General features: G+C 45.4%; 1 protein-coding gene across 3 annotated transcripts in view; it reads left to right on the top strand.

Moving 5' to 3' along the window:
* NTRK3 (neurotrophic receptor tyrosine kinase 3) overlaps positions 1–24833 on the top strand; it is a 425220-nt gene that overhangs the window by 230461 nt on the left and 169926 nt on the right. For all 3 annotated transcript variants that reach the window (XM_055556823.1, XM_055556822.1, XM_055556824.1), the window contains exon 12: positions 22772–22960. In XM_055556823.1, coding sequence (XP_055412798.1) covers positions 22772–22960 — 189 coding nt within the window. The remainder of the gene's footprint in view (positions 1–22771; positions 22961–24833) is intronic.

Genomic DNA, 24833 nt, shown 5'->3' with positions numbered 1-24833 from the left:
GGATCTTCCCAACCTAGGGATCAAACCCGTGTCTCTTGCATTGCAGGCAAATTCTTTACTACTAAGCCACCAGGGAAGCCCCATTTATAAAATTAGCTTCTATCCCTCACTGTCCCCCTTACACTGCTACATATCTCTTTATGGCTCTTATTCCTACCTGACAAGCATTTATTGATTTGCTTATCCACAATCTGTCCCCTTCCCCTGGAAGGTTAACTGCACAGGAGAGGGGCTTTGTTCTGCTCACTGTGCTATTCCAGTCTCTAGAACAGTGTCTGGCACATGGTAGGTACTTAATAAAATTGGTGAATGAACTGTCTTAAGATGTACACTTATTCCCTAGTTTTACTGATGGGGAAACCAAAGTTCAGAGAGGTTAAGCAACTCACCTAAAGTCACATAGCTGATGAGGCCCCCAGATCTTGTCAGCCGATACCCTTGGACCCAGGGTCTATTTAATTTCCAGCCCCTTGGTGGTCAGATACTTGGAGTCTGACAAGCTATTCCGGGAGTGAGTGCTTCTGTTCCTGTGACACCCCTGCGGGCATGTCTGCTGGCAGCTTTCTGCACAAACACAACCCTCCCTACCACTTCCACTCCTGGGCCTATTACCCAAAGACTTTTCGCTTTCCCTTCTCATTGCTCATTGATTTATTAGCATAAGCCATTTTTAGCTCACTACTAGAAGAAATCTCTTAATTCCTAATGATTACAATCAGCATTGATTACATTTAACCTACAGTATCATACAGTGCTTGGTCGGAGGGGAGACTCAGCTTTTTGACATGACAGCCCCTGAGACCCCTGGCAGTGGAAGTCCAGGTGCCCCTTCAAAAGATGCCTGTGAGCTTTGGTATGTTGGGGCAATGGAAGTCATGTGCCTGCCCAAAGACTGGAGAAGGGGTGTTTAAGTCTAACAGAGGTGGGTTCAGATTGACCTTTTTATTCCCCTGGCCATGCATGCTTGCCCCTGTGAACCCGTTTCCTGTCACTGGGAGATCGAGAGATGGCACCCATGCTTGTTCTTCCCCCAGCTTCTCGCAGAACAGGATATGGGATGAGGAACCCAAGATCAAGTGCTGTGTACATCCCGTCCAGTCCTTTTGGCTATTTCAGATTAACACCTGGAAAATATTCATTATCTCCCTTACTCTGCCCTTCGCCTCTCTGTATGGAAATCAGGGACCTGTGTCCATCCAGCTTAGAGGGCAGTGCTGCCCTTTGACATTTATTGCATCCCTATCAAATTCCTGGATGGGTGATAAATCAGACTAAAGTCATGGAAGCCAAGAAGAGTTAGCCTATGTGTCAATTCAGATCCTCTTTTCTATCTCTAACTAAGCTCATTTCTCTTTTTGCATCATTAAGTACTCTTTCTTTGATCAGAGATGAGAAACATTGGTTCATTCTAATTCCCCAGCATGGAGTGGGAGACTTTCAGAAATGCTAACGCTGTCATTTGTCTCCATATTAAAAAAAAAAACAAAAAACTCTCAAATCAGTAATTAGTGTAGAGGTTAAAAGTATCAACAGCAGCATTCTTGAGTTAGCTAACTGCCATTTGCTTTTGTTTTTTTTTTTTACTTTCTGGGTGTTATTATTAACAGGTACTGAGTACTTATACCAAGCCAAGTGGTTTATATAAATATTTAATTTAACTCTAACAATAGCCTGATGAGGGTGTTACTGTTATTAACCCCATTTTATAGATAAGGAAATAAATACTTTGAGAGGTTAAGTGACTTGATTCATGAATCAAGTGGGTAAACGCTCATGACCTAGACATCATCACTGTTATCTTTTCTCAGTCGAGAGGAATTAAAAAAAAAAAAAAAAAAAAAAAAGACCTCAAAACCAGCTCCTCCCTTTTTGTGAGCCTTTTCCTGGCTTTGCAGAAAATAAGCATCAATTGAAGGAGACAAGAGGAGTAACAGGGAAACCTTGATTTTCAGAAGTGCTGCAGAAATTTAGAGAAGGAAGTGGCCAGGAGGGTGGGATGAGGAGAAAGCAGAGAGAGAGGCATGTTCAAGAAAGGCTTCAGGGTGATGATGGGAATTGAGCTGGTTCCTGTACAGGATCTGATGTGGGGACTGGAGGCATTAGGGCGAGTGGCTTGGGCTGGAACACAGGTATGACCAGGATAGGAAAGTAGATTACTTATATGGAGAATAACAAACAAACAAAAAGCCGGAATTTTTACTCAATTAATAGTGGGAGTTGCATTCGGTCGATAATTAGAATCCGATGGGCTTTGAGTATCAAGGCTAAATCACCAGGACGCACTTAAATAAAATTAGAGAGTGGATAAGATGGAAATTCTGCAACAGACCCAAGGAAAACCTTAACTATGTTTTCTTACCCTTTAGATTGCTTTTTAAAGCTTTCTTTAAAAGGGTAACTTTTTTAAAAGGTTAACTTCTGGCAGACTATGTTATGGGATGACTACTGGCCTTGGCATGAGATAGTCCCTAGATTTGAATTCAGCTTCATCATTTAGAAGCTGAAGGACTGTGTATAGGGGAATAAAATAGTTCTGAGCCTCCATTTCTTTGTTTATAAAATGGAGATAATTGTTGCAAGATTATAAGGGTGAGACAGGCAATATTTATACATTGTTTGGGACAATTTTTTGGCCATAATTGATACTCATCCAGGAGTAGTTTATTAAATGAGAAAATACAAGAGCACACAGGCCAGTGCCTGGAGTGTAGCAAATGCTTCAGAGATAATATCCATTTCACTGGTGTGTGTGCTTGTGTATGGCATGTATATGTATATGAATACATGCACATATGTAATATTTATGAATTACTCAACCTACCTGGTGAAACTTTGAAAAGACACATGTATCACATCTGAAGTCAAAAAACATTCCACCTACAGACTCTCTGTGAACCCATGTGTGTGCCTAACAAAACTTGTTTACCTTCTAGTATTTTCTGACAGTTGTCTCCAGCAATTCCAGAGATGATGAATCACTGATTCTGCACCATCTTTGATTAGCAGGAACTTCTAACAATCAAGTTTCTCTGCCCCCAGCCCCGCTTTCAATTGGTTGCATGCATGCTCAGTCACGTCTGATTCTTTTCGACCCCATGAACTGTAGCCCACCAGGCTCTTCTGTCCCTGGGATTCTCTAGGCAAGAATACTGGAGTGGGTTGCTATTCCCTTCTCCAGGGGATCTTCCTGACCCAGGGATTGAACCCACGTCTCCTGTGTCTCTGGCATTGGCAGGAGGATTCTTTGCCACTGCACCACCTGGGAATGACCTTAAAAGACCCTCAGTTACACTACCACATCTTTAAAGGGTCTTCTTTTTAAAGGCATCTTGGAAGGCTTCTCTGGTGGCTCAGACAGTAAAGAATCTGCCTGCAATGCAAGAGACCTGAGTTGGATCCCTGGGTTGGGAAGATCCCCTGGAGAAGGGAAAGGCTACTCACTCCAATATTCTTGCCTGGAGAATTCCATGGACAGAGGAGCCTGGCAGGGCACAGTCCATGGGGTCGCAAAGAGTTGGACATGACTAAACAACTTTCACTTTCACACTTGGAAGGAGTCTCCTGATTCACACATTTGCATATTAGGGCGATGTTCTAAGTGTGTTTGGGAAGTCAGCAGTTCCAAGTTATATTGACAACCGCCTCTGGCCAGACTTGACATTATCCAGCTCAGGCTTGCTCCATATGTTGGTTTGCTTTGCCTCGCCTCTTAGGTCAGTGTCAAGATCAGCTAATTAATATTGGTGTTTGCTAACTCCATCAACACACACGTATTCTGAAATGGACACGTTAAACTAGGGTGAATTTTAAATTCCATTGCGAAACACTGTGGAGTTTTTAATAGAATGTTAACGAACAATATTGTTAAGCAATTAAAAAATAATAAAGTAAACCTGCTTAAATAGCTATAACCTCACGGGCTCTAAAATTATGCTGTTGCCCTGGGAACATAAGCTCATGAGAGCCAGGGAAAGTAAACTGTTACGCTAGAGGATTTAAAATAGAGAAGTAGCTCAAGCATCACTTCCATGCTCTCTGCACGAGGTTCACTTAGCAGGAGACAAGACTGGCTTTTTTCTGTCTTCAGTCTCACCCTCAACTGCATTCTCAGCTCCAGGGTTTCTTCTGTGCATCTTCTATCAAGCACAGGGGGAAAAAAAAAGAAAAAAGCCATTTCTACACACCTTGAAAGGTCTTAAAGAATCTCTGATCCCTCTGTTACCCTTGGCACTGCTGGCATTTCATTTCCTTGCGGCGTTGCTGGGCAGCAGGAGGTTATGGTTGACTTTCCATGAGGCATTTGAAGCTCCAGAGAAATGACGTGACCGGTTCCTGATTTCAAACAGTTGTCTTCACAGCAATGCCGGGCTGAGAACCTGGATTAGAACCCGGGACCCTTGTGGCCTCCATCTGTTGCTCTTGCCTTCTGTGACAAATCTCCTCTCCTGCTAGGATGGTTTGACTTTTACAAGATCTTGATTTCCATTTTAATAATCCCAAGACATCCCTTAACTCTGCAGAGGAATTAAATTTAAATATGTAGCCTACATTTTATCTTGACATTTTCTTTAGAAGGCAGGAAAAAGAAGAAAAAAGAAAAAGGAAAACGGGGGCCAGATTGTCATTCTTCCCATCACGAGAGCAAAATCCGTTTCTTTTGTTAGAATCGTTTGCTTGGATTCTCTCGGGAAAGGTGTAGGACCAGGGGCTGCTTTGCAAGCCTCCAGGCTCTCTAGTTACCCCTGGAGACACCAGGCAAAGTCTGCATCCAGTATTCTGCGTCTCTGTGGGGAACATACAGTGTCAGCACTAAGTGATATGGCTTAAAGATAGGCTTGTCAGTCTAATTGATCTTGAGTCATTGCCTTTCCTGTCAGAGCTGTCTATCTCCTTACCCATAATCCTCATCACTTTGATAGCCCGTCAGGAATATGGGACTTGGCCCAGCCTTGCCTTCATCCAATAACATTATGAAATTGATACTGACACTTCCATTGGCACTAATTTCTCTAAGAGATTGGAGCCAGAGGACAAGTGGTTTAGCTTCATGGCAGTTAAGCTTTCCAAGTAGATCAAGATGGCCTAAGATTGATTGACCTGTACCCCGAGGAAGCGGGGAGGGAGGAGGGAACAGAGGGAGAAGAGGGAATGGATGGTCGATGGCTGCTTCATCATCATCAAGTGATATCTATTGACTGCCCACAAAGGACAGTGTCCTATATGGATAGTTTGAAGATGCATGCCAGGTCCTTCCGAAGACTGCTTCAAAGGGAGTTTAGAAAGTTACAGTGGAGGCAAGTTGGTTAGAGTGGTTCACTGCTTCACTTATGGTATCGCCCCCTTGTGTCTGGAGTCTGAAACAGCAACTGAGCCTACCCATGACTGTCTTTTCTCCACCCTCCACTTCCAACACACAGCAAGTACTTTAATTAGGGAAACAGTATTATTCATCCGGCTTCCCAGGTGGCTCAGTGGTAAAGAACCCATCTGCAAGTGCAGGAGATGGGAGTTCAATCCCTGGGTCGGGAAGATACCCCAGAGAAGGAAATGATAACCCACTCCAGTATTCTTGCTTGGGAAATGCCATGGACAGAGAGGAGCCTGGTGGCCTATCATCCATGTGGTTGCAAAAGAATCGGACGTGGCTTAGCGACTAAACGACAGCAACAAATATCATTTATCATCCAATCCAAAGGCTGAACTGTTGATAATTCCTGGAACAACATGTGTAAAGAAGGACTGTCCTGGGAAAATCAGGATGTATGGTCATTCACCTTTCAATAATTAAGAACAAAGCATATCTGAGCTAAATGAGGAGATGCTGTCTCTTTGACAGGGTTTTTTTCCTTACCTGAACCTCCTTTTGGTTAATGGATTCATCAGGAAGCAGGGTTTTGATGAGGAGGTCCTGTGAAAATGAGAAGTTTTTATGGATTGGGAGGTTTCATAATATTACCTAATCTGGAAGTCAGTATAAGAATAACACCTTAAAAGTGATTGCTGGAAGTCAGAAAGTTGAAGAAGAATATGCATTTTCAGATTAGATGCTAAATCTTTGGATTTTTTTTTTTTCTTCTTTCTTTGCTCCAGTCTGGCTTATGTGTCCATCTTTAGAAAAGTAAATGGTTAACTCACTACTACTAGAATCGCCCTCATCACCCCTTTTTGGGGTATTCAGTTTGAGTGTTTGATGTCTTTGATATATTATACTTTAGTATATTATATACGTTACATGCAAATACTTTTGTGAGATGGAGAAGAGTCGAAATTGTAAAGAAATGTAGACCCGTAAGTCTCCGTACATACCTGTTCTATGACCAAAATACTAGTGTTCTTTACGTGTGCGTCCATCTGTATTCTTGCTCAGGAATGCATCTGTGAGTACATGCATGGAACTTCCAGCATGTTCATGAGGGCCTGGTGGGGAGCATGCCTAGGTCATCACTGCCTTGCCCTGCGTCACTTAAGGGGCTTCTTAGAGAATGTGGCTCCCTGCAGCGGGGTTGGAGGGAAGGTGTGTGAACAGGCACAGATACAACAGCATGTAAAGTGTGCCATACAAGGGAGGTGATCACAGACCTGATACGGTGTGATTCTGATTGATTTCAGTGTTGTATCTGTACCTTCACATGCTGGAGATCGATGGATCCTCTGCACTCTCCCCAGTTCCTGCAGCAGCGCCACTCGGATGAAATGTTTATTTCATTTTTACGGCTTGTCTGCTAAAGGGAGGAGTGAGCTGAGAGATTAGTAGGGGCTGCGGAGGCTCTTGCTCGATTGCTGCCCAAGTGTGTGGGGGGAAGAGGCAGCGGCCAGGGTTCAAGGTGCCTCCGAGGTGACAGCCACCGAACCAGGAGAGGCAGTGTCTGTAGGGCAGGAGGGAAGGTGCATCCTCTGTGATGAGGCAATGACTGTTTGTGGGGATGAGCGGTGATGGACCCCAAGGCTAAGGTGTTTGCTGGGGGCTGGGGGTCCTTCTCTGGGCTGCCTTCTTTTCTCTCCTTCCTTGGTGTGGCATCTTCCATGTACCACCCCTAGGACTTCCCACATGGCACTAGTGGTAAAGAACCCACCTGGCAATGCAAGAGGCATAAGAGACAAGGGTTCCATCCCTGGGTTGGGAAGATCCCCTGGAGAAGGAAATGGCAACCCACTCCACTATTCTTCCCTGGGAAATCCCATGGACAGAGGAGCCTGGCAGGCTACAGTCCATGGGGTTGCAAAGGGTCAGACATGAGTTAGTGACTAAGCACAGCACAGCAATTTCATCGTTAGGCTTCCCAGGTGGCTCAGTGGTAAAGAACCCACCTGCCAATGCAGGTAGTTTGGATCCTTGGGCTGGGAAGATCCCCTGGAGAAGGAAATGGCAACCCACTCCAGTATTCTTGCCTGGGAAATCTCATGGACAGAGGAGCCTGGTGGGCTACAGTCCACGTGGTTGCAAAAAGTTGGATATGACTTAGCGACTGAACAACAACGGCAACAACAAACCTCAACATTAGTCAGGAAAGAGCCATATGGATGAATGGAATAGCTAAGTTCCAAAGTAGAATTTCACGGGATGGCTCGGTGACTTGTCCATGAAGATATCCTTGCCAAGGATGCAGGCTGAAAGCCTCCTATCATAGGACCCTGAGTGCCAGATGTACAGTCTTTGTGGAGTTCCTGCCTGTAAGATAGCTGAGCCTGGGAGATGTACCAACCAAGATAGGCAGGTGCCAAACCCTGGTCCAGCAAGCAGTAGGTGAGAGACCACAGAAGGGCCAAGAGGCACTGGCAACTCTCCATCTTCTCTGCAAGGACAGGGTCTACGGTCCGCAGTGAGAGAGTGCAAGGTTCAGGGTGCGCACAGCCCTCAGCAGATGTAGGATCAGGAACTGTTGACCTCCAAAGGCACCAACGGAGAACCCTGGGTCTCCACTTGGAGACCACAGAGAAACCTGGGCATGCCTTGACAGCCCTGTTGTCTCTTCAACCCCAATAATCTGCATTCTTTGGGATAAGTTTGCTGGACACGCATGGGACCGACTTTGACCTTTACAGCCTTTTGTGAGGCAGGCTTTCCTGTTGTCTGGGTTTATTTTGCTTCTCTTTCATGTGCGTTGGCCCCATGGTTTCTAAGTCACTCTTGTGGGTTTCTAATTTTAGAAGAAGAGATTTGCAGCCAAACTCATGAAATCTCCAAACAACTTCTGCAAAGATCCATCTGGTGGGGAGTCCTCGCAGCTCCCAAAGACGCCAGTTTGCATCTTACTCCCCAGATGGAGAATTGCGATGCATGGCCACCCCTTAGGCTTCTAGAGGAATTGAGTTTGATGTGAGCTCTGAAGAACATTGGAGGGGGAGTTGGAAGAGCCGGACTGAAGCCACAGCTTTTCCCAACTGTGCCTTAGGTCACTTCAACAACTCTGAGCCTCAGTTTCCTGATCTGTGAAATGGAGAAGGCAGTCTCTATCTTGAGTATCTCGTTGGGTTGCTTGAGTATCCCACAAGGTGATTAAGGAAGTTCAAGGATAGGAAAATGTCTTGGAGCAATAATGTATGGCACACAGATCTGAGGGGTTTCCACTGATGTTAGATTATGTTTTTTTTTTTTTTAACATTTATTTATTTGGCTGTATCAGGTCTTAGTTGGGCATGCATAATATTCACTGCATCATGGGGGATTTTTTGTTTTGGCGCAGACTTTCTAATTGTGGTATGAGGGCTCCGTATTTGATGCATGCAGGCTTAGTTGCTTTGAGGCATGTGGGATTCCTAGTTCCCTGACCATGTCCCCCCTGCATTGCAAGGTGGATTTTTACTGGATCAGTAAGGAAGTCCCGGAGAAGGCAATGGCACCCCACTCCAGTACTCTTGCCTGGAAAATCCCATGGATGGAGGAGCCTGGTAGGCTGCAGTCCATGGGGTCGCTAAGAGTCGGACACGACTAATCGACTTCACTTTCAATTTTTCACTTTCATGCATTGGAGAAGGAAATGGCAACCCACTCCGGTGTTCTTGCCTAGAGAATCCCAGGGAAGAGGGGGCCTGGTATGCTGCCGTCTATGGGGTTGCACAGAGTCAAACATGACTGAAGTGACTTAGCAAGGAAGTCCCAGACTATGGTTTTTAATGTACCATATCATGAGATCCCCATTCTAAAAGGCTCTAGGGTCTGTAACTCTCCTGTCCCTCCCTACTAGGGGCTCTTAGGAGGCCTCAGACCTTCCCACTGAGCATCTTCTAGTAAAGGGAGAAATTCTTTTTGGCTGACATAAGGTGATGGAATCTGTGCCCAGCCCAGGGAGGGCTGGGTGAGTCTCAGTGTTTGGGAGGAGTTCACAATCTCAGATTGTTCTGGAAGAAACCATGGGACTTTCATGGTTTCTCTCCAGTCTAAATTCAGGCCTTATTGCAGCATCTTCAGTTTAGGGGCATTGGAGATTTTATTGAAGTGTTTTTATTCTAGACCTCACTGGTTTGAGAGTATATAATTATGTTCCCAGGTGGTGCTAGTGGTAAAGAACCCACCTACCAATACAGAAGACATAAGAGACGTGGGTTCAATCCCTGGGTCAGGAAGATCCCCTGGAGGAGGGCCTGGCAACCCACTCCAGTATTCTTGCCTGGAGAATCCCATGGACAGAGGAGCCGGACGGGCTACTGTCCATAGGATCGCACAGAGTCAGACACAACTGAAGCGACTCAGCACGCACGCACACACCGTAAGGCAGTTAGGGGAGTGATTAAGATTATGGACTCTGGAGCCCAACAGCTCCAGCTTGAACGCGATGCAGTGTGACCTGAGGCAGATTACTCAGCAGCTCTGACTCTAATTATAGGACCCACTTCACTGAGCCACTGTGAGACTTGAATGAGACAGGACAGTGCCCATGGTGAATACGTGCTCAGCAGACATTGGCTGTTTTCTAGTATTTTTTTTGAGTACATAAGGCCATCACTCTGCAGAAGGAAGCAGGATTTTTTATAGGTGGCAATATGCCATGGCATCACTCCACGTGTACTTAGAAATCCCATGAAAGGGATTTCTGCCTGACATACCTTGGATAAGCTATTGCTTAGAAAGCAGTGCATGAGACCCGGGCAACTACGGGAAGCTTTTCTAGTGGAGAAGCCCACTATGAGCCAGTGCCTTTAAGGGCCCAAGTTTCTCCTAAAGAAATTTAATCCGTCTCTTCTAACTAGTTATGTTGTTTAGTTGCAACTAGTTGTTTAGTCACAAAGAGTTGGACACGACTTAGTGGCTAAACAACCACAACAAAGTCACTGAGTTGTGTCCAACTCTTTTGCAACTCCATGGACTGTAGCCCACCAGGCTCCTGTGTCAATGGGATTTCCCCAGGCAAGAATACAGGAGTGGGTGGCCATTTCCTTCTTCAGGGGGGTCTTCCCAACCCAGAGATCAAACCCGCTTCTCCTTCATTGGCAAGCAGGCTCTTTACCACTGAGTCACCAGGGAAGCCCTCTACCCAGTCATGCCTCTCTTTGATTTAAAGAACCTCACGCTGAAACCATCCACAGGTCAACCAATGAGGTTTCAGATATAGTTTCCCTTTTGTGAACTAGGTGAAGCTAGAGGCATCCAGGCTTAGCTCTGGATGCCTCTGGAATCTGGGCTCTCCTTCCCTTGGTCTTAGTGTTGAAATCTGATTATGCAATACACTTACGTTAGTGAAAAATCAGACATGAGTGAGTGCGTGAAGGACATGGAGACATTGTTGATCCAACATGGCAGGACCACCTCGTTGATCCAACATGCCAGGACTGAGTACAGGAAGCTCAGAAATGATGTTTCCCTCTATTCACCCACAGTCCCCAAAAGGATGGGGAAAATCTGTGCATAATTCTTTTTTTTTCCAATTAATTTCCTTTGGAGTATAGTTGCTTTGCCTTGTTGTCTTGGTTTCTGCTGTATAGCAAAGTGAATCAGCTGTATGTATAGAAATCTATGGAGAAGTCTTTGGAGGAAATAAATGCCTCTACTTTGGGGTAATATTGATTAGTCAGGTGGCTAATGCTAAATTTAGGAAAGTTGAGACTTGAGCTATAATCTCTTTATGGGGCCTTAGACAAAAACACCAGCATTTTGTACTTCAGTTGGCTTATATATGCAATAGGAAGGTGATTACTCACTTTCTGTTTGTGCCTGGAATATTCTGAAACACTGTCTGTATAAAGTCTTTGGAGAAAGATGATGACAATTGCCTTTCTTCCAGGCCGCCTATTTCCACCTTCTCAGGCCCCTTGCTGCCTGCCACTCTGTCTATGAACCCCAGGTTACCTCTGCTAGCTACAACTGGGTGCGTGGGTTGTGGGTCTAAAGTTCCTTGGAAATGTTGTGAGCTCCCCTCCTCAGTGAAGCCAGTTTCCTACAAATGAGTTACAAGGGAATAACGATTGGGAAGGAGCTGTGGTTGACCCATTATAACTTTTTCCAGTGTCAGAAAAACAATGCTGGAGGGTCAGGCAGCATGATGCAGTGAAATGAGCCCAAATTTTGAAGTCAGATAGACCTAAGTCAGTGTACCATTTATTAACCGTGTGACCTTGGGCAAATGATGAATCCTTGAGCTTCAATTTCCTCCACTGCGTTACGGGGATAACAGGATCTACCCTCAGGGCTGTTGTGATGATTAACTGAGATAAGGAAAATCAAGTGTTCAGAGAGAGCCAGTCCTGCCTTCCTTTCCCTTACATGCGCATTCTCTGCATGGTTGTTAACCAGCATCATTTTCAGTCACCAAGCGATACCTCCAAGCTGTGAATGCTACCAGGCATGCACAAAGTCTTTGGCTCCTGTAAGAGGCTGGGAGGGAATAGAAGCCAGAGAATAAAGCTTATCTTTTGGGAAATGATTCAGGCAGAGGAACATAGAAGTGAGGAGGGCACGCCTTGTTGGGCAGCCTGCAGGACCCAGCGAGCCCCAGAGATCACAGAGGCGAAGACTGTCAGGAAGCTAGAGGAGGCAGAGAGGGGAGGGACCGGAGGAGGTGGTCCAGGAACAGACAGTTGGTGACTTGTCCTTAGGTATGCTCTTGGGCTCAGCCTATGTTCATTTGGCCTCTGACCCACCCCTGCCAATAAAAATTAAGAAACTGATTTTCTTTTGTTTGCCTCCAAGGACTAAGCTCTTTTTATGAAACAGTAAATGGAATCCCTCTCTGAGCATGGCTGGGTTTTTAATTGTGTTTGTTCTGCTTTCACTTATTCCATTTTATGAGTTCTGCTCCCGGATTTGTTGATGCAAAGCTCTTACCCATCAGGGACACGTCATTGTCTGATTTTTATCAGTAGGAAAAGGCTGAAGTTTTAAAAAAATCATTTCCTTAATCTAAAGGTTGGCTTGTTTGCCTCATTCTGACACATTAAAAAACCATGAGACCCATCCAGGTTTGTTTTCTTATACTTCCCAAGTCAGATTGAGGTAGGGCGGAGTTTTTTTTTCAACAGAAGAAGCCATGATCTGGCTGTTTGTGGAACTAGATTAGTTAGAGTTTAATTTGGGGATAGAGAATTGGGAAGAAGCATTTTAAGATGAATCACATCATTGAGGACAATAAACCCGTCCTTCGCATAAGGCAATTTTGTAAAGATTTGTTGAGGATGGTGTGAAGCATGCTCACTGTCTGAAGCAAAGAATTAAAGTAACGTTGTTAAGTGCAAGACGACTTCATTCCTATATGAGTCAGCATGAATCGGGTTATGCTGTAATAACAAACAGCACCTCTGCCAATCTCCGTGACTTAAAACAACAAAGCTGTATTTCTCACTTATGCACATGTGCACCAAGTGTTGGCTGGAGACCTCAACTCTATGTCAGTTTCACTCAGGATGGAGGTTGCCTGGGGCTCTGCCTCATGCTTCAACAATTGCCGAGGAAGGAAAAAGACAATGTAGCAGGTCACACACTGTTCTGTTTTTAATTGTGATGTAATTGATGTATGACATTATATCATTATATTAGTTCCAGGTACCCAGTGTAGTGAGTCAGTTCAGTTCAGTTGAGTCGCTCAGTCGTGTCTGAATCTTTGCGATCCCATGAATCGCAGCCCACCAGGCCTCCCTGTCCATCACCAACTCCCGGACTTCACTCAAACTCACATCCATCGAGTTAGTGATGCCATCCAGCCATCTCATCACCTGTCGTCCCCTTTTCCTCCTGCCCCCAGTCCCTCCCAGCATCAGAGTCTTTTCCAATGAGTCAACTCTTCGCATGAGGTGGCCAAAGTACTGGAATTTCAGCTTTAGCATCATTCCCTCCAAAGAACACCCAGGGCTGATCTCCTTTAGAATGGACTGGTTGGATCTCCTTGCAGTCCAAGGGACTCTCAAGAGTCTTCTTCAGCACCACAGTTCAAAAGCATCAATTCTTCGGCACTCAACTTTCTTCACAGTCCAACTCTCACATCCATACATGACCATTGGAAAAACCATAGCCTTGACTAGATGGACCTTTGTTGGCAAAGTAATGTCTCTGCTTTTGAATATGCTATCTAGGTTGGTCATAACTTTTCTTCCAAGGAGTAAGCGTCTTTTAATTTCATGGCTACAGTCACTATCTGTGGTGATTTTGGAGCCCCCCAAAATAAAGTCTGACACTGTTTCCACTGTTTCCCCATCTATTTCCCATGAAGTGGTGATCCAGATGCCATGATCTTTGTTTTCTGAATGTTGAGCTTTAAGCCAACTTTTTCACTTTCCTCTTTCAGTTTCATCAAGAGGCTTTTTAGTTCCTCTTCACTTTCTACCATAAGGGTGGTGTCATCTGCATATCTGAGGTGATTGATATTTCTCCCGGCAATCTTGATTCCAGCTTGTGCTTCTTCCAGCCCAGATTTTCTCATGATGTACTCTGCATATAAGTTAAATAAGCAGGGTGACAATATACAGTACAATATACAGCCTTGACATACACCTTTTTCTATTTGGAACCAGTCTGTTGTTCTATGTCCAGTTCTAACTGTTGCTTCCTGACCTTCATATAGGTTTCTCAAGAGGCAGGTCAGGTGGTCTGGGATTCCCATCTCTTTCAGAATTTTCCACAGTTTATTGTGATCCACACAGTCAAAGGCTTTGGCAGAGTCAATAAAGCAGAAATAGATGTTTTTCTGGAACTCTCTTGCTTTTTCCATGATCCAGCAGATGTTGACAATTTGATCTCTGGTTTCTCTGCCTTTTCTAAAACCAGCTTGAACATCTGGAAGTTCATGGTTCATGTATTGCTGAAGCCTAGCTTGGAGAATTTTGAGCATTACTTTACTAGCATGTGAGATGAATGCAATTGTGTGGTAGTCTGAACATTCTTTGGCATTGGCTTTCTTTGGGATTGGAATGAAAACCGACCTTTTCCAATCCTGTGGCCACTGCTGAGTTTTCCAAATTTGCTGGCGTATTGAGTGTAGCACTTTCACAGCATCATCTTTCAAGATTTGAAATAGCTCAACTGGAATTCCATCACCTCCACTAGCTTTGTTCATAGTGATGCTTTCTAAGGCCATACCTATGTATATTGTGAAATGATAACATCCATCACCACACATAGTTAGAAATTTTGTTTCTTGCAATGAGAACTTTTAAGATATACTCTCTTAGCAACTTTCAAATACACAGTACAGTATTGTTAACTGCAGTTACCATGGTGTGCATTATATCCCTGGAACTTCTTTTTGTTTGTTCATTTAATATTTCACATATAAGTGCAATCTTATGGTAATTGTCTTTTTCTGCCTTATTTCACTTAGCATAATGCCCCTAAGGTCCATTCATGTTGCCGCAAACGGCAGGGTTTCCTCCTTTTTAATGGCTAAATAATATTCCATTTGATATTCTTATCAAAACTGCTTGATATATACCAATTCCATTATATGTATGTATGTATATATATATATATGTATATATACATACACACACACTGGGTATATATATACATATATATACACACACATATATACACACATATATACATATATATATGTGTGTGTGTATATATATATCTATATATATATATATATATATCTGTATTGTTGTTTAGTTGCTAAGTCATGCCTGACTCTTTTGCAACCCCATGGACTGTAATCCACCAGGCCCCTCTGTCCGTGGCATTTTCCAGGCAAGAATACTGAAATGGGTTACCGTTTTCTTCTCCAAGGAAGATACCTGACCCAGGGATCGAACCTACGTCTCCTGCTTGGCAGATGAATTCTTTACCACTGAGCCACCTGGGAAGCTCCATATGCATATATGATTCAACTTTACGCATTCGTCAGTAGATAGGTTGTTTCCATATCTGGTCTATTGTAAGTAATGCTACTCTGAAGATGAGGGTGCAGCTATCTCTTTGACATAGTGTTCTCATTTCCTATGGATGTACAGTAGCCCACCCTGACCCTGTGTCCATGGGGGATGCATTCTGGAACCCCCATTGGAGACCTGGAAGTGAAGATAGAACCAAACTTTACATGTACTATGTTTTTCCCTATATATACATACCTATGATGAAGTTTGGCCTTTCCAGGTGGCTCAGTGGTAAAGAGTCTGCCTGCAATGCAGGAGACACAGGTTCAATCTCTGGGTTGGGAAAATCCTCTGGAGGAGGAAATGGCAACCCACTCTAGTATTCTTGCCTGGGAAATTCCATGGATAGAGGAGCCTGGTGGGCTACTGTCCGTGGGGTCACAAAAAAGTCAGACATGACTTAGTGACTAAGCAACACAAATGATAAAATTTAATTTATAAATTAGGTGCAGTTAGAGATTGATGGCATTGATAATTGAGGTAGAACAATTATAATAATACACTGTAATAAAAGTTACATGGGTGTGATTTCTCTCTCACAGTATCTTATTATACAAATGTAATGCCTATCCTTCTTAACCTTGGGCTCACCATGAACGGTGGTTATAATTTCTTCAGTTTGAGGTATGAGAGCAAAACCAGCATTAGTTCCTTTTTCCTTCTTCAAAATTTCGCCTATAGAAGATTGGTCCTTACTCTGAATCTTAGCAATCTCAGCTTACAATTTTTTTCTTTCCTTGCTAAATGAAGAATTTTTACTCTTTCAATTAAGGGAAGCACTTTACAGCTTCTCTTTGGTGCTAAGTTGTGGCTGACTCTGTGACCCTATAGACTGTAGCACGCCAGGCTTCCCTGTCCTTCAGTATCTCCTGGAGCTGGCTCAGACTCACGTCCATTGAGTTGGTGATGCCATCCAACTCATCTGTCATCCCCTTTTCCTCCTGCCCTCAGTCTTTCCCCAGTATCAGGGTCTTTCCCAGTGAGTCGGTTCTTCATATCAGGGGGCCAGAGTATTGGAGCTTCAGCTTCAGTATCAGTCTTTCCAATGAATATTAAGGGTTGATTTCCTTTAGGATTGACTGGTTAAAAGTTAATTTTCCCTTCCTTTCCCTACTTGTTATAACCACATCCTTGGGACTCTAGGTCATTCCTTTGGAAATGGGAGATTTCCACTTCCACACATTGACTGGGAAAAGGCCAGAGTGGAGTGTCAATGCTGGGTGTTCTTGGGGCCAAATATCTGAAAATTGTTAATGCTTGTAAGTTAGGGGGTTGGTGGAACAGAAGGGGATTTAAGTGACAAGGATGGGAAACACTGGAGAGCTGATTTCAAGGAGGTCCTCCCCTTGATCCAAAATGGGCAGAACATGTTTCCATGGTAATGCATGACCAGGGTGGCTGCTGCCCTTCCCTCTTTCGGAGAGTGTGTCATACACGTCCCCCCGCCCCTCACCTTTTGTACTGTGGACCCTGAGTAAGCCGAGGCTTCTGAAGTTTCCGGGACCTTCGAATCCAGGTGTGGCTTGCAGCCCCCAGCTCCGCTGTGATGGGGGCCCCACCCACCTGGGTCCGCACTTACTGCACTGCAGGGAAAGTCCCTGTCCTGTTCCCATGGGATGCCTTTGCTTTCTGCAGGATACTGAGCCCTACATTGGAATCCACCACTTGTGAAAGTCTGAGCCATTCTTGGATCTGCTCCCTTATTTTTTCCTGCAGAAGGAGCAGTGAGGGGGAAGAGAAAAACAGTTTGGACCATCCTGCTGGGCCGGACACCTGTCGGTATCATCAAGCTTTCTCTAATTATTCATTGGTTCTACTATGGTGTAGTGAAAGATCAAAACCTACCACTGATGTGAAGGAAAGGAAAAAGCACCTGTTTGGGAAGAGAATCATGTGATGGGGGGATGTCTGAGCAGACCTGTTTTCCTTCAGGTCTCTCTCAAAAGCTTGAACTTACCAGAAAGACTGTAAGCTGGCTTCTTTCTTTTTGTTTATTAGTGCTGCATATCAAAATAATTGTGTAGTTCAGAATGGATTAGTTACAGCAGAGAGACCCATCGCAGATACTAGACAGTGTGTGTGTGTGTGTGTGTGTGTGTGTGTGTGTGTGTTGAGAGCTCAGAACACAGCAAGCTTGACTCCTCCTGACCTGCCTTGGGGCTCAGGAAAGAGAAGAAAGCTCCCCAGACAGCTGAGATGTCTCTTGAATTACCCGTCCCTTCTTTGTATCTTAATAGATTCTTTTTCTGGGGATATTCAGGTAAGGGGAACTGATTTGTTTCCCAGAGGGACCACAGGTCTGTGGTTTTCTCCATGAAGCAAGTGACAGGGAAATTGGCCAGACTCGGGAAGGGAGATTGTTTCTTAGGGTTGATGCTGGTTGCCTCTATCAAGCGGTTCTCAATCTGGGACAGTTTTGTCACCCCAAGAGGGTATGTGGAAATGTGTTACGTCTTGTGTGGGAAAACTGGCTTTTAAAAACATATGTGTTTATTTATTTTTGGCTGTGCTGGGTCTTTGCTGTTGCTGCACACGGGCTTTCTCTAGTTGCGGTGAGCAGGGGCTACTCTCTGGTTGAGGTGTGCAGGCTTCCCTTGCAGTGGCTTCTCTTGTTGTGGAGCACAGGAGCTAGAGAAAATCCTCAGTAGGTGTGGGCACGGGCTTAGTTGCCCCTCGGCACGTGGGATCTTCCCAGATTAGCCATCGAACCTGTGTCCCCTGCATTGACAGGTGGATTCTTAACCACTGGACCACCAGAGAAGTTCTAAGACTGGCTTTTTAAAAACATTAATTTAAACTTTTTTTTTTGTTATTTATTTTTAAGAGTGGTTTGAGGTTCATGGCAAAATTGAGGGGAAGGTACAGACAATTCTGGTATATTCCCTGCCCCTACACATACATGGCCTCCCCTACTAGCATTATCCCCTCCCAGAGTGGTCCCTTCATTACAGTGGATGAACCTGAGACTGACTTGTCATGCCCAGGTCCAAGGATGCCACATATTCTGTCATACCCAGAACAGCCCTCTCCAAGGAGGACTTACCTTGCTCAGCGCCAGCTGTATCCCTACTAGGAAGCAATGCTGGACTGGGCACAGGCAGGTGGGAGCAAGCTGCAGGCTTCTCTCACATCCTTGGAAGTGATGGGTCTGTGGACTCTTGATTGGTTTGTATTTCAAGGAGTGTGGTGTACGGCCAAGCAGAGGTGAGTAAGAGGGCCTTGAGGATTGGACAGCAGACTGACGGCACTGTGCTCTTTCTGATGTGGGTGAAGTTGAGTAAGAGTGCTCACAGCCTCGGGGAGGGGGCAGATGATGAATTATCTGTAATCTATCTGGGTGAGTCTAATGAGGTGACACACTCTGGTCCCCATTCTCAAGGTTCAAGAGGGACATCTTTAAAAAAGGGTCTCAGGGACCTGCATCTGAAAGCAGCTGCTCATAAGCAGGAGAATGAATGGACTCGATCAAATGTCCCTTTGAACAAATCCATTTTCTCAGTCTGTACCTTCAAGGAGGCAGCTCTATGGAATGGTATACAGGCTCTGGGGCCAGATCACTGGGTTGAATTCCAGCATCACCACTTCTTCACTAGTGTGTGTCCTTGGGCACATCACTGCTCTATGCCTCCATGCTCCCATCTATAAAATGGAGAGAAATTGATACCAACCTCACAGAGGCAGTATAAATAAAGAAGTGAACTTTCCCAAGCCCGATACATGGGAACCATTCAATAATAAAAATGATGAGGAGGATGGTAATTTTTCTAGCTCCTCAGCTTACTGTATGTGTGTGTTAATTGTTTTGGGAACTGACTAGACAGTATGTTGGGCAAATTTTTCTATAGGTTTTTTTTTTTTCCCCTAGTCTTTCATCTTTCTCTTCTTCTCTCTGTCTCCCTCCTTTTAATCATATATTGGATCTCTAGATTGAGTCTTTAACTTTCAGACCTTTTCTTTCCTATTTACCGTCTTCTCCCTTTTTGACTTGTTATATATTCTTCCCCTGTTTTGTGGAAAGTACTCTCATCAAGGCCACCTTCTTACTGTCAAATGCAGTGACTTGATTTCATTTTTCATCTTACATGACCTCTGTATATAGACTGACTGACTTCAAAGACAGTAGCCTTTTCTGATTCTTTTCTACTTTTCTGAGCATTTCTTCTCATCCTTTTCCAGCCCCCTTTCTTTTGTGTGCATTTTAAGTAGTGGGTCCTCCAGAGCTCTGAAACCTGCTTTATTCTTTGATTTTTTTCCCCTAGTCTTTGTGAGCAACCCCAGCCATCGCTTTCCATGGCTTACTGTGGTTGTTGAATCGCTAAGTTGTGTCCAACCCTTTTGTGGCCCCATGGACAGTAGCCTGCCAGGCTCCTCTGTCCAGGGGATTTCCCAGGCAAGAATACTGGAGTGGGTTGCCATTCCCTTCTCCAGGGGCTCTTCCTGACCCAGGGATTGAACCTGCATCTCCTGCATTGGCAGGCGGATTCTCTACCACTAGTGCCACCTGGGAAACCCAACTGCAGAAGGACTCTTCTACCTATGGCTCTTTCCTAAGCCCTTTTCAAATTCTAGAATAAATAATGTCAAGAACATCAATGCTGTTTCAGAGCACAGCCTTCTGAAACATTTTATTGACCACTCCCTTTGTCCATGGACGATGAAAGCTGATTTGAATGTCCAGTGTTCTATTGTCTCCAAACTCTTCCTGACTTGATGCCCTTCTTGCATGTTGCCATAACAACTCACATCCTATAATGCTGAGAACAGAAGAAGCTGAGATGTGGGGGCCTTCCATTGCTTGGTCTTTGGTGAACTGGATCCCTGGACTCCCCGTTTCTTCCTTTGCCCCTTTGTTTGGCTGAAGCTTCCACTTGCTGTTGCTTCCTAATAAAGGGCAAGGTAAAGTTTTCCATGTCTGCAAATACATCTCTTTTGCCCTTCCATTGGGTGAATACATTTTTAGGTGTAGAATTCTAGGTTGAATATTTGTCCATCAGAATTTTGAAAATTTGCTCAGTAAAAGTAACAGTATGAAGTTGTTATGGAGAATTATGCTGTCTTTCTGATTCCAGTTCCTTTGGAAATATGACCTGTCCCACCCTCCTGGGAGCTCCTAGCGTCTTCTCCTTATCCTTATGGTTCTGGCATTTCATAATTTTGTGCCTTGGTCTGTGTCCACTTGTATGCACGCATGCTTTCATTTATGTGATAACCCTGCCACAGACCCTGTGGTCCTTTCTCCCATATTTTCCTCCTCTTTGTAAGCAAGATTTGCTTCTCTGCTTTTTCATCTTCCCAAATGTTGTTGAAATACCTCGTTTCCTCTTGCCTCCCCTCTTCCTCTTTGTGCACCAATATTTATTTAATTCCTTTGTATGTTAACATGGAGAGGAGGTAGAGACCTGTGCTCTAGCCTTGTTTAACTGGAAATCACTCTGAAGTGCTTCAAAAAAGTTTACAATGTCTTTTCAGGAGCTGGTCTCTCTGCAAGGCACGTGATGACTGCGAGAATTTCGGCAACCCCTTCCTGCGACTTTTTCAAGTGGTCTCCAAGCACAGTCAGACATTTGTTACAGATCATAACAAGCCTGTCTGTGCTTACGGAGTGGAATTCAGGGTCCTCAGTTTGCATTTACCCGTCTTCCATTTAGTTCAGCCTCATTGGTGCTTCACCTTGCTATCTGATGGGAAATATTCTTCCCATAAACTTCAGTAAGATGTAATGGATTTCTGCAGTGGAAATATTGTTCAAGCAGCAAAACCAAATCACGGCAGGCACTTTGTCTTGAGACCATGTGTCTTGCAAAGCAGCCATTTAAAACACCACTTGTAGAAAGCCACAAACAGTCACAGCTAATTCACTTTACAGGAGTTTTATTTGTAGGTAGGGGAGAATCACACCAGCAAACAGAATCATTGCTTTACCAAGATTGTAGCATTAATTATCTTTGTCAACTTGTGTTCATGGATCACCTTAGATCCTAGGCTTTTTCTTTGGGGTAGAAAATGGTGGCATTGGGGTTGGTGAAGATGCAAATGGTATTCTTTGAAGTCACTGGGGCAAATATAGTGCTCTCAAGAGTGGGACATGGAACTTCGCTCTGGTGGTCCAGTTGTTAAGAATCCTTCTGCCAATGTGGGGGACACAGGTTCGATCTCTGGCCTGGGAAGATTCCATATGCCGTTGGTGAAACGAGGCCTGTACAGCACAACCACTGAAGCCCATGTGCCTACAGCCTGTGCTCCTCAACAAGAGAAGCCACTGCATTGGGAAGCCTGAGCACCGCGACTAGAGAGCAGCCCCCGCCTCACCATAGCTAGAGAAAACTGGTGCCCAGGAGCAAAGATCCAGCATAGCCAGAAAAAAAAAAAAAAAAAAAAAGAGAGGAACTGCTGGCTCAGCTGCACATAGGCTAATAGTGTTCCAGCCTCAGTGCGGTCATTTGTGGAAGCTGGTCCAAGTCAGATGCGAGCCTGCATTGGACTTATGCAAGACAGGATACAAGTCTGTCCTGGGCCAGGGAGGCTTGAGAGCAAATGAAAGTGTTAGCCTCTCATTTGTGTCCAACTCTTTACGACCCTGTGGAGTGCAGCCCACCACGCTCCTCTGTCCATGGAATTCTCCATACAAGAATACTGGAGTAGGTTGCCATTTCCTTCTCCAGGGGATCCTCCCAACCCAGGGATTAAACCTGGCCTCTCGTATTACAGGCAGATTCTTTGTCAAGTGAAAGTTACTTCCTACTCCTGTAGGAATCTGATGGCCATGCTGGAAAGGTTCTTAGCCTCCAGGGACTTAGCTGGACGTGGGACTCCCAAGGAAACTCTTTAAATCTTAATGCCCAAGATACATTCCCAGACCAGCTGAGTCAGAATCTTTGGGGGTGGGACCCAGCATCAGTAGCTTTGTCTATTTTTAAAATATTTATTTATTTATTTGGCTGTGCCAGGTCAGTTGGTCTTTAGTTGCAGCTCATGGGATCCAGTTCCCTGCCCGGGGATTGAACTTGTGCCCCCTGCATTGGAAACTCGGAGTATTAGCCCCACTGGACCACCAGGGAAGTCCCCACAGTGATAGCAGTTTTGAAAGCCCTTGAAGAGACAAAGGACAGGGTGCATACTACCACTGGGCCATTTTGTAAATCCTGTTGTTGTTACATAAGTGAATACATTTAACTTTTAATTATTTTGAACTAATTTAGATGGGAAGAAAGAGGAAATAATCATGTCATTATTTCACTCTTCTTTTGCAGCTGTTTCCATGGCATGGTGGGGTAAAGTTTTCTCCCTCTCATGAGAGAGAATTAAGGGGTTATTGTCAATTCAGAATCTAGGGCATTTGGGGAATATCCTTCCAGTGGATTTTACTCCTGTGGAAAATATGATGGGAAAAAATAATGGAAGGATCCGTGGGCAGGGCTGGGCGCTGGCTGGATGTGACTTCACCCGGGTCCCATGTCTCTCCTGGGGTGTGCAGGTCCTGTGGCTGTCATCAGCGGTGAGGAGGACTCGGCTAGTCCCCTGCATCACATCAACCATGGCATCACCACGCCCTCGTCGCTGGACGCCGGGCCAGACACGGTGGTCATCGGCATGACCCGCATCCCGGTCATCGAGAATCCCCAGTACTTCCGTCAGGGACACAACTGCCACAAGCCAGACACATGTGAGTACCATGGGAGAATCTTGTCCCTCCTGGGGTTGGAGGGGGGCATGGTGATAGACCATGTAGGTGGGGGTTCTGGAACATTCTGGGGTGACCTACCATCTGCTAACTTCCCACTCTCTAAGGGACCCTCCTTCTTTGTCTAAAAACTCGATGAACAGCCTGGGCAAAGGGATGCCATGGGACAGAGGCCCCTGGGTGGAGCGGGCTTGGGGCAGGGGAAGGGGAATCAGCTTGGAGGCAGGAGGCCCAGCCCCACCTGGAGAGGGGCTTCCAGTAAGGCAGGGACACAGGCACAGCGGGCTGTATCTGTAGACACCTGGCCTGTGTGTACAGGAATCTTTGCCCAGACTACGGCCCCCAAGGTCGTCAGGCCCTCCACCCACACCTCCCCTAGAGGGGAAGGGAGGGAAGGGTGGCGCGTACCTTTGGAATGGAAACATCTCTCCAGCTGCCCCTCCAGTGCCCGGAAGTGTATGGTCTGAGGATTGGACAGACCCCTCCCCTCCTCACCGTAGATGTCTCCTTGAGATCAGAGGGCTCAAGGCACCTGCTTCCTACTCTCTCTTACCTCCCGGTGGTTTGGGTCCTCCTTTTGCACTTCTGCTGAGTCTGCTAGGGCCTCTCCTGGCCCCTGGAGCCCCGGTGCCTCCGCCCTCCCTCTGGCAGGTGTTCCCCTTGCTGTGTCCCCAGGTTCAAATCTAGGCTCAATGACCCCATTTCACACCCCTCCACTGCCACTGCTCCTGCTCCCCCAGAATGGTCAGTGATGTCCAGAGAGGGAGCCCTGGAGACTGCCTTAGAGCTGGAAGGGACAGAAGAGATGGGTTAGGTTAAGGCCTCATCTGCAGACAGGAAACCCGAGGTTTGGGGAGGCTGGGAGTCCCCCTCCCCTGCCCACAGGCTTCTGCCAGTCTGTTCGCTTCATCCGGTCAGCTGGTCCAGGTCAGCGCAGGGAGAAATGCCCCTGGCCTTGCTCTCCCCCGGTGGAGCTGTCTATATTTGGTATGCACTCTTTGCAGTTCACAGAACTCTTGCTGCTCCCACTAGTCCGTCTGATAGCAGAGCAGGCATTCGGCCACCTCATCCGCCTTCGCTTCTGTTTTTCCGGCTCTGTTTTTAGTGAGAGGATTGCCACCGTGGGAGGGACTGAGCTTGAATCAGGACAAGGTCATCATTTGCCTCCCAACCTTGAGAGTCCTCTAGAATCTGTCTCAGTGTTTGTCGCACTCCCCCATCAGTACCAGTTAGAGGAAAGATACTTGGGTTCTAGACCAGGGCTGGGCAAGGGAAGAAAGAGACCTGTGTTTCGGATAAACAGTGGGGAAGACCGTGTCAAGAATGGTTCTACTCTGGCTTTAAAGCTTTCACCTCAGATCAGGATCATCCTCGACTGACCTGGGTGTGGCCATGAGGAAAGTGCTTCCGTGATGCTAGCGTGAGTCCGAGCTTAGTCTGGGGTTGGCATTGCTGAGTTTTCTAGAGTGATATTGGTACTTGAATAGAGGCTTGGCACTGCTGTGTTGAATATGCAACTGGTTCTCCTTATTTTGAGTATTCTATAAAATTACTATGAACATGAAATTAGCGAACCCTGGACCATTGTTCCTGGGGAAATCCAGAGTCAGGTTCCTTGTGAACCTCTGGTCACAACCTTTTTATCAGTTGATCAAGACGTAACCTGTATTGCGTGTGCTTCTGTTTAAGGACACCTTAATACATAGTATTGATTCATTAACATTGAGCTCATAGTGGCCAACAGCACTGTGACTCAGGCCTGGACCAAGCTTATCAAACACACCTGTTTTCTCCATATGGCACATCACAGCGTTCATGCTCATAGAAACACTAGACCTTGCTTCAGCACTCTGCT

Source organism: Bubalus kerabau, chromosome 19 (genome assembly GCF_029407905.1).
Source record: "Bubalus kerabau isolate K-KA32 ecotype Philippines breed swamp buffalo chromosome 19, PCC_UOA_SB_1v2, whole genome shotgun sequence".
Lineage (NCBI taxonomy): Eukaryota > Metazoa > Chordata > Mammalia > Artiodactyla > Bovidae > Bubalus > Bubalus kerabau.
The sequence above is the reverse complement of the archived record's forward strand: the minus strand, read 5'-3'. Positions and strand labels throughout refer to the sequence as shown.